Source organism: Pundamilia nyererei, unplaced genomic scaffold (genome assembly GCF_000239375.1).
Source record: "Pundamilia nyererei isolate P.nyererei 1_Seehausen unplaced genomic scaffold, PunNye1.0 scaffold00028, whole genome shotgun sequence".
Classification (NCBI taxonomy): Eukaryota; Metazoa; Chordata; class Actinopteri; order Cichliformes; family Cichlidae; genus Pundamilia; species Pundamilia nyererei.
In genome coordinates this window covers 3,737,218-3,745,129 of record NW_005187429.1, presented here as the reverse complement: position 1 = coordinate 3,745,129, position 7,912 = coordinate 3,737,218, and the positions used below count along the sequence as shown (strand labels likewise).

At 42.3% G+C, this 7,912-nt stretch overlaps 1 protein-coding gene across 5 annotated transcripts in view; it reads right to left on the bottom strand.

Moving 5' to 3' along the window:
- LOC102214578 (ras/Rap GTPase-activating protein SynGAP-like) overlaps nucleotides 1-7,708 on the bottom strand; it is a 57,349-nt gene extending 49,641 nt beyond the window's left edge. For 4 of the 5 annotated variants that reach the window (XM_005728512.1, XM_005728515.1, XM_005728513.1 and 1 more), the window contains exons 1-2: nucleotides 6,349-7,708; nucleotides 887-993 (exon numbers count right to left, since the gene is read on the bottom strand). In XM_005728512.1, the coding sequence (XP_005728569.1) occupies nucleotides 887-989 (103 nt within the window). In that variant the 5' untranslated portion in view covers nucleotides 990-993; nucleotides 6,349-7,708. The remainder of the gene's footprint in view (nucleotides 1-886; nucleotides 994-6,348) is intronic. The other variant, XM_005728516.1, reaches the window with a different exon arrangement.
- Nucleotides 7,709-7,912: the final 204 nt, after the last annotated feature.

The following is a 7,912-nucleotide window of genomic DNA, read 5'->3' as shown; positions in this document are numbered from 1 at the left end:
TGCTCTCTATCCAACTACCTCCGTTTTTGCTAATGTATTTAGAAGCTCTAATGCTATGCTTGTAGATGAGCAGATCCAAATTAAAGAGCTGAGAAAGAAGATCAAGAAGCAATGTGGATACCGCTCTTGATATCGACCCCGCTAAGATATTATATTATTTCGTGAAAGCACACATCAAAAATGAGGCGATTCTCAAAAACCATCCCCCCTACAGTCGCCTCTGACCGCCCCTTGTTTGTTTTGTTTATAACGTGTTTTTTTGTAGGCCTTAATGTCGAAAGCAAAGACAACAGCTTTACACACTGCGCCGACTAATAAAATGATTTCTCTCCCCGTCCCTGAAGGGAGAAGAAATGACTGCTTTCATCTGGGGAGGTAAAGGGAGCACAGTGAGGAGGAAGGAGGAATGAATCAAAGCCGAGTAAAAAGGCAAATGGCGCTATCAAACCTAGAGGATGTCAAAATAAAACTCGGAGCGCGGCTCTGACGGTGAGTGACGCTCCAGTGGAGGATCGAGTGGTTTAAAAAAATAAAAAATGAAATCATCAATATGCTGAGGTACTTTTGTAAATCTTTATAATGCTGAAAAGGATTGGGAAACCATGGCAGAGGAGGGAAAAGGAAGAAAAAAAAAAAGCAGGGCGGCACATCTGAGGCTAGTGCATGTTAAACCCTTCATTAACCACTAGCAACAGCAGTGTTGATGCATTTCAGAAAGAACAGAAGACTAAGGGGGAGGAGGGGGGACATAGAAAAACATATATAACAGATAAAAACCTTACTGGACCATGACAGACTGGAGAAGAGGCTAAGAAATGACAATACGCAAAGCTGACGACGGAGAAAAAAAGGAGACTTTGACTGGGTCTCGGCTAAACTGACTCACTTGGGGTTAAAACTCCAGGTCCACCACCACAGCAAGCCTCCGCTTGACCAACCAACCCAAACTGACTCTGATGGGGCAGCCACGTCTTTGAAGATGTGTCCATGCAGCTATATGGCACAGACACAAGTAGAGTTTTCCCTTTAGTTTTTGACATCAGTGAACTAACAATCCCCCAACCCCAAAAAACACAACAATGACAAAAAGTTTTAAAAACAACCAGAAGAAAAAACGTGAACCTGTTATTGTGCCTGAAAATAACGGTAAAGCAACATTAATAGAGAGAATGTGTCAAACTGTACAAATCAAATGAAAGAGAAATGTAATTTTATAGATAGTAGTAAACAGCGCTGAACGTGGAGTTGAAATGACTTTTTACTGTGCAGTAGGTGGAATCGTTCTTCATCTGCATGGTATGAATGTCTTTGAGGTTTCTGTTGATAAAATGTTGCTGTAGACAAACAGCAGCGGGAAATTATCTTTCAGGAAAAAAAGAAAAGAAACAGATGTTTAGCTGTATGACTCAAATGCAGTAATATGAGAGGTACCATCTGGGGCTGCTGTGGAGCATGCGAACACACAAACTTGTCCATGTCATTAAAAAGATATCCGTTTTTGGGCTGCAAAGCACGGCATGAGCTTCTTCTTCATCCACCCCATCAGATCTGCCCTTTTTTTTTTAGATCTGCTAGCTAAATGTCACGATGCTGCAGAGCCACAAGCAGCTTCCATGATTAATTGATAAGCGTTCCTACAGACATGGATCCCCTCCAGGTGTGGTGGAAGAAGTATAAAAATATCCTGCTTTGAATGATGATTTGTTTGTGATATGATTTCTCCAACAAAAAGTTCAATTTCCTGCTTTTAAATTCCCTAAAAGGACATTTACGGTAGCTGCCTCTTAAAAAAAAAAAATCAAGTATCAATGAATATGCTAATGTGCTTTTTTGTTTTGTTGAAAAGGTTAAAAAAATACTTGATATTACACATCATATTTTCAGTATTTAACAAATGAAGGCTTCAGATTTTCGCATTATACTCAATTTAAGATGCTTACCGGAGCAGGGTTGACCTCCAAATTACACAGAGAAAGAAGCTTAAACACACAATTTTAGCCGAACCCACCTTAAGCAGATGGATGTGAAAGAAAAAAAGCCCTGAAGCTACACTTTTCTGTACAGTGACAGTTTGTCATCCAAGAGATTTAAAAAAAAAAGTGAGTGGATGGGGTTAGCACACTTTTTTTTTTAAAATTTTTTTATTCCTGGTTCTTAAAATAAAACTCACATTACAGGTGAGATTTTTGCAGTCATTTTGAAAGCTTTAAATAAATATTCTATGACATCAGGAGAGTCCTAATCAGGGCATCTGACTGATTCGTAAAATACAGCTGTATGAGATGCTAACAAGGGAGACTGCCCACAGAAATCTGAGGTGGGTTATGGCTTTAGTCACACTAGAGCAAAAACAGAATGGCAACCAAAAATAAATCTCTGGTTCTTTAGTGATTGCGTTGCATTTTTTCTACATTCGGCACCCAGTTGCATGCAGTTGCAGTTACTAACGGACCACCGTGCAACAACCTCGATCCCTGGGTGACCACGTTGGATTGCAAGGTGAGGCAACCTGTTTCTGAATAATTTTGATCTGACTGCAATCACTCTCAGATTGTCAAACGTTTGCAGATAATCACCGTTTAATCTATAGGCACAGACCTTTCTCACTCACTGTGTTTATACACCTCTCTGCATTTAATTATCAGTTATTATTAATCTCTGGCTCTCTTCCACAGCACGTCCTCACCGCCAACCGGTCGCAGCAGATGGCCGCCGCTCCCTGAACCTGGTTCTGCTGGAGCTTTCTTCTTGTTAAAAAGGAGTTTTTCCTTCCCACTGTCGCCAAAGCGCTTGCTTATAGGGGATCATATGATTGTTGGGGTTCTCTATGTTTTCTCTGTACTATTTATAGGGTCTACCACACAATATAAAACACTTTAAGGCAACTGCTGTTGTGATTTGGCGCTATATAAATAAAAATGACTTGAATAGATTGGCAATGTGTTGCAATCAATGTGAGTCAGTGTGAGCCGATGAGCATCTGTGCAATAGGGGACAAAACTGGTTGCCAGCTGATTGTTTTTATATAGGAATATATCCAGAACACAATGTTGCTGAGCACCTGTGTCAGTTCACAGCTACTTTATGTGTTTCTACATGAATTTCTACATGTCTGTTTCAAATCTTCACCAAGTTAATTACCCCATTATCACAAACAGATTGCATTTAATTGCCAACTTGACCTCATTCAACTGCAAATTGAAAGCAGACTGAGTCCATCTCATTGCTATTTCCTTCCCACCCTTGATGTAACAAAGTCACTTTGAAGACTGGTCGCAGACTGGTCAGCGTCTTCAGAGCAACCATTGCAAAGGCAACAATATTGCAGGCGATTGCACACGGTTGCAATAAGTTGTCGTGTAGCAGTTTCCAACTACTGTTTCCCCTAGTGTGACTATAGCATGCCTCCAGTGGCTGTAAGAGAAGAGATTAAGAGGAGAAAAATGTGGGGACAGAGTTGAGGGGCAGTTCTGCGAGAGCAAACTGATGAGTACTATAAGGTATTACGTTGTCAGACCGTGTTAAGTTGGAGGAGAGGCTCAGGATAGGAAAGAATTACCAGAACCACAAAAATATCTCCACTTTTTTCTGTTAGCTGGCTGAAAAAAAGAAGAGGATGAGAAATAAATCCATGGCCTGAGGCAAAAGAAAACAATTTGAGAAAATTGCAGGACAGGATCTCATTGACAAGACTCCCAACTTTTTTTTTTTCAGAGAACATTCAGCTAGACTGTCAAAGCCTTGCTGTCCTTGGCAGCAAGAAGAAGCCCCCTCTGTGCATTGCATTGAAGATGGCTGAAGAACAGCAGAATTACGACAGAAACTTGGTACTGGAGCAGAATCAGCTCTTTGCCGGCTGCCGGGCTCCCAGCTGACAACTGTGACAGAGTGGCAAGGAGTCCAGATTCTCAACAGTTCATGAGAAATTGAGAAAGATTAATAGACGTCCGTGATTCACGCCTTTCTATTTCAGCTAAACTAACAAAATAATTTCTGGAGGAGATGTAGGAGATAGGCGTTTCTTATGAAGATACCCATTTCATATGGAGGAGGATGAGGAAATCCTGCGAGGGACAATGAGTCAGACTGAGCCAAACTTATCTTGTTCCATCAAGTGTGCAGCCTTAGACATTTCATTAACTGAAGCACTGCTGTCTCCACTACATTATGCTTTTTGGTTAGGATGGGGAACGGTTTAAAAAGAGCCTACTGAGTGCAGAGACGGTGTGACATAATGGACCATGAAGATGGTGGTCATTCACTGTCCCAACATCAATCCGTTGCCAGTAGAGATGGAGGAATACCAGCAATAAATGAAATCACTCATGCGTAGTTTGGCAAATCATCTATTGCTCCCAACTACACATACTGAACCCAGTACAAAGTCCAGTGAAACTGGGACACTTGCTGGCAAAAGCCATTTTGGCCTAATAATAGATATTCACTAACACCAGTGCTGTTATGTAACGAAACGAAACCTTGCCAAAGTTCTTGTTGTCATAGTAAACTGACTACCTGACAGGGCTAAAATAACCCAGTTTAATGATTCTGGGGGTTTTTTTCTATCTTTTAAAAAAATAAAGACTGAGCTCTTTAAACTATCATTATGGATAACCTGCATCCTCTCCACAGTCCATGCAGGTGTTCAATGTGCAACACCCACAGATAGCTCATTAAGAAACTACAGGTGTCAGTGAAATTAGTGCAAGCAAAGTCTCGCTGACTCTGAAGTAGCTGACTGCCAAGAGAGAGCAGCAGGTTTGTGCATTCATTAAGATGGAAGTTCCCCTTAAAATAAAGTAAATTAATGAATCTTGTTTTTCTTAGCGTGGGGCACAAAGTGTTGAATGCAGCTGAGATGCATTAGTACTGCAAAAAAAAAAAAAGTGCCTCTGGGGAAAATCTCTAAAAACATGAGCTATGACATTTAAACACTTATGAATAGTTTGTTTTTCTACATTACATGTTATGAATGATTTTCTTTCTACCAATCAGGAGGCTTCCTGGGCAAAACTACTGTCATATTTAGTCTTGTTCCCTACAAGCAGCATAGCAGACACTGAGAAGTTTGTACGTGCAAACCATAGACTGTATACAAAAGATGGACACAGTCTCTGGGTCTGTGAAGTGAAGCCAGCAGGGGGAGACTCAGCAAGAACATCTGGTTATATAGAAGTCAATGGGAATAGAACCTTTTGTCTCTCTTGATCTTTGACTACAGTAAATATTTTTCCAATGAGCACACCGGCTCAGTTAAGACTTTTAGCTATTAATGAATAAACATGATGTTCTTCTGCTCCAAACAATGCCTCTATTAGAATGGAGGATAAAGCAGTGCATGCCTTAGGGCTTGTGAATGACAAGTTGCTACCAAATTAGCATGGAGCGTTTCTCCAATTTCTCAGCCAGATCCACCGCTCACTCCTCGTGTTCATACCACCAGGGTAGTGATGGCAAAAATGCTCAGGCATCGCGACAGATCACTAACAACCAGGAGGCAACACTGAGCTTTTATATACAGTCTGTGGTGGCACAATAAGTGGGTACTAGGGATACTGACAGCATGTTGCTAATTTAGAAGGTGGTGTACTACATGTAGCGCTTTAGCCTTAGCTTATATTTTGAGTGGTCTCTAACCGCTGCGAATACCAGCGGTTAGGGACCACAACTGCCATTGAATACCTGAAATACGCAAATAGTTGAGACCCCCCTCAAAAACACTTAAAAACACCAAGCATACCTTAAGCTATCATCTTAATGAAAATAATTGGCGAATATTTTAGATATGCTCTATGAAAAAAAATCCACAAATAGGAAAATTTTCTGCAAATTTTCTCTAATCCAAACCAGAGGATGAGGGCTGGGGGGGGGGAGGAGTTTACAGTCATTTACTTAAAATCACCTGAACAGCTTTAATATTTTGAGAAGAATTTCTAACGATAAACTGAAAAAGCAAAAATACACACATATACAGCACCAGGTTTTGTGTAAAACTGTTTTACATCAGCGTGTGCTGATGTCACACCTTGGCTGAACCCTTCACAGGTCACGCATCCTGTAAAGCATGACCTTAAAAACGAGTTCAGTGAGACAGGCTGAACCAGGACCCCTGCCTGCTGTGTGCAGGTCTGCTGAGTTTCACTTCTGTATGAACAGCTGGTGCAGACCCTCCTGTCTTTGCTGAAGATATGCAGGCTTGTGAGGTGGGCTAGCATCACCATACCAGCTGTCACTAACACTAGGTGAATACTTCACAGGGAGATCAATGAAATACTGTGCATTCACACAGATCCCTAAGTTCCACAACATGACATTTTCCATCTGTCCACACTTGAGAATAACACTTACCCAAAATTATAGGACTTCCTTAAGAAGAAATCTTAGTTACATCTGTGGATGCAGACTGTATCCGGTGGGCTTTGCAGGGCACTTGGGAGTGGGGGAGCGGGAGGCTGAGGTTGCAGGTTTACTTTCTTTTTGGGATGAAGGTAGAATCAGTTTGTGCAGACCTGAGAGACGGTTTCCAAATGAAAGCCCGATGCTGTCCTCTTTGAGAGAGAGTTGTGTTTTAATCATGAAGCCAACTGGCAGAGCTCCTCTTGTCCCTCACCTGTGCTGCAATGTGTCCATACGTGCTTCTGTCCAGAGCGAAGGCTTCGGGGGGAAACGTGAAGCCGACTGTCATAGGGATCCCTTCAACTTCAGCTCAGTCCACCACTGAAGCCAAATCCTGCCCCTCAGCAGCGGCTCCGGTGTGCGGCTCGGCAGCTCTCATCTGCTTCTCCTCCCTCTCTTCTCCCTCTGCTGCTCCCTGTCCTCCAACTCTATTACAATCCAGAAACTGTGATGTGATAAGAATGCGGCTTCCTCGGCAATAAAGACAATCTCTACTGGGGAGCGTTTTTGTCATCTTAATTGTTTGTCCCGGGCGCATGTGACTCCAAACAGCCCCTGCGTCGCGGTTTTTTCTTTTATTTAATTTTTATTTATTTATTTATTTTTCAAATCGGTGGATAACGTGAACTCCTGTTAACGCATTTGTGTCTACCGATCAACACAGCCAATTATTTCATCATTTGTCGCTTGTATTTACGTTAAAAACGGCGGATTGGTTACGGTTAAAGCCACGGAGGTCTGCGCATCACTTACATTTAAAAGAATGATTATTAAGGTTGATGTCTGTGGGGCTATGCCAACTCTAAGCAGCAGCAACAACCACGGTGCTGCCCATTGCGCGCACTAAAACAAAAAGAAACGCACAGAAGCATTAAAATAAATATCCTGGCGTATTTACAGGCGAGATCACTGAAATGTGTAGCAGCACTGGAACAAAATCTGATTCATGCACATTGTTTCTGGCGTGCTCCATGTTTCTAGCTAATCTTGGAAAGCGTCTGTAGATAACCCTGCGTGGCTCAGCGACGTCCCCATAATCCAGAAATTGATTACGAGGAGGAGGAGGAAAAAATGAGGGGGAATCCGGTACCAAATTGACGCGGTGTCCTTTGCGCTCCTGCAGTCCGTCAGCCCCTAATTGTAATTTAACGCCAGTGCGCGTAAAAAGGTGCTCGGTAAACGGAGGAGTCTCTCCCCAGAGGGCGGAGATAGAGCGTAAGATAGGCATACAGCGAAACCACCGCCTCCAGAGGCAGCAGAGTCCGCCCTGCGCTGCACCATCTCTGGAGTTTGCAATCGCCACAAAACGCAACGAAACGATGACGGTCGGCAGCCCACTGTTCCGCCTGTTATCGACGAAAACTGTACGAGTTGGAAAGTTCAGCGGAGTTACTTCTTGAATATGCAGAGTGAGTGTTTGCAGTGGGGCTCACACGAGAGTAGGGATGCTGCACTTCAAGTTGTTGCATCTGAAAATATTTCAATGAACTTTTTTTCTTTCTTTTTTTGCTTTAAT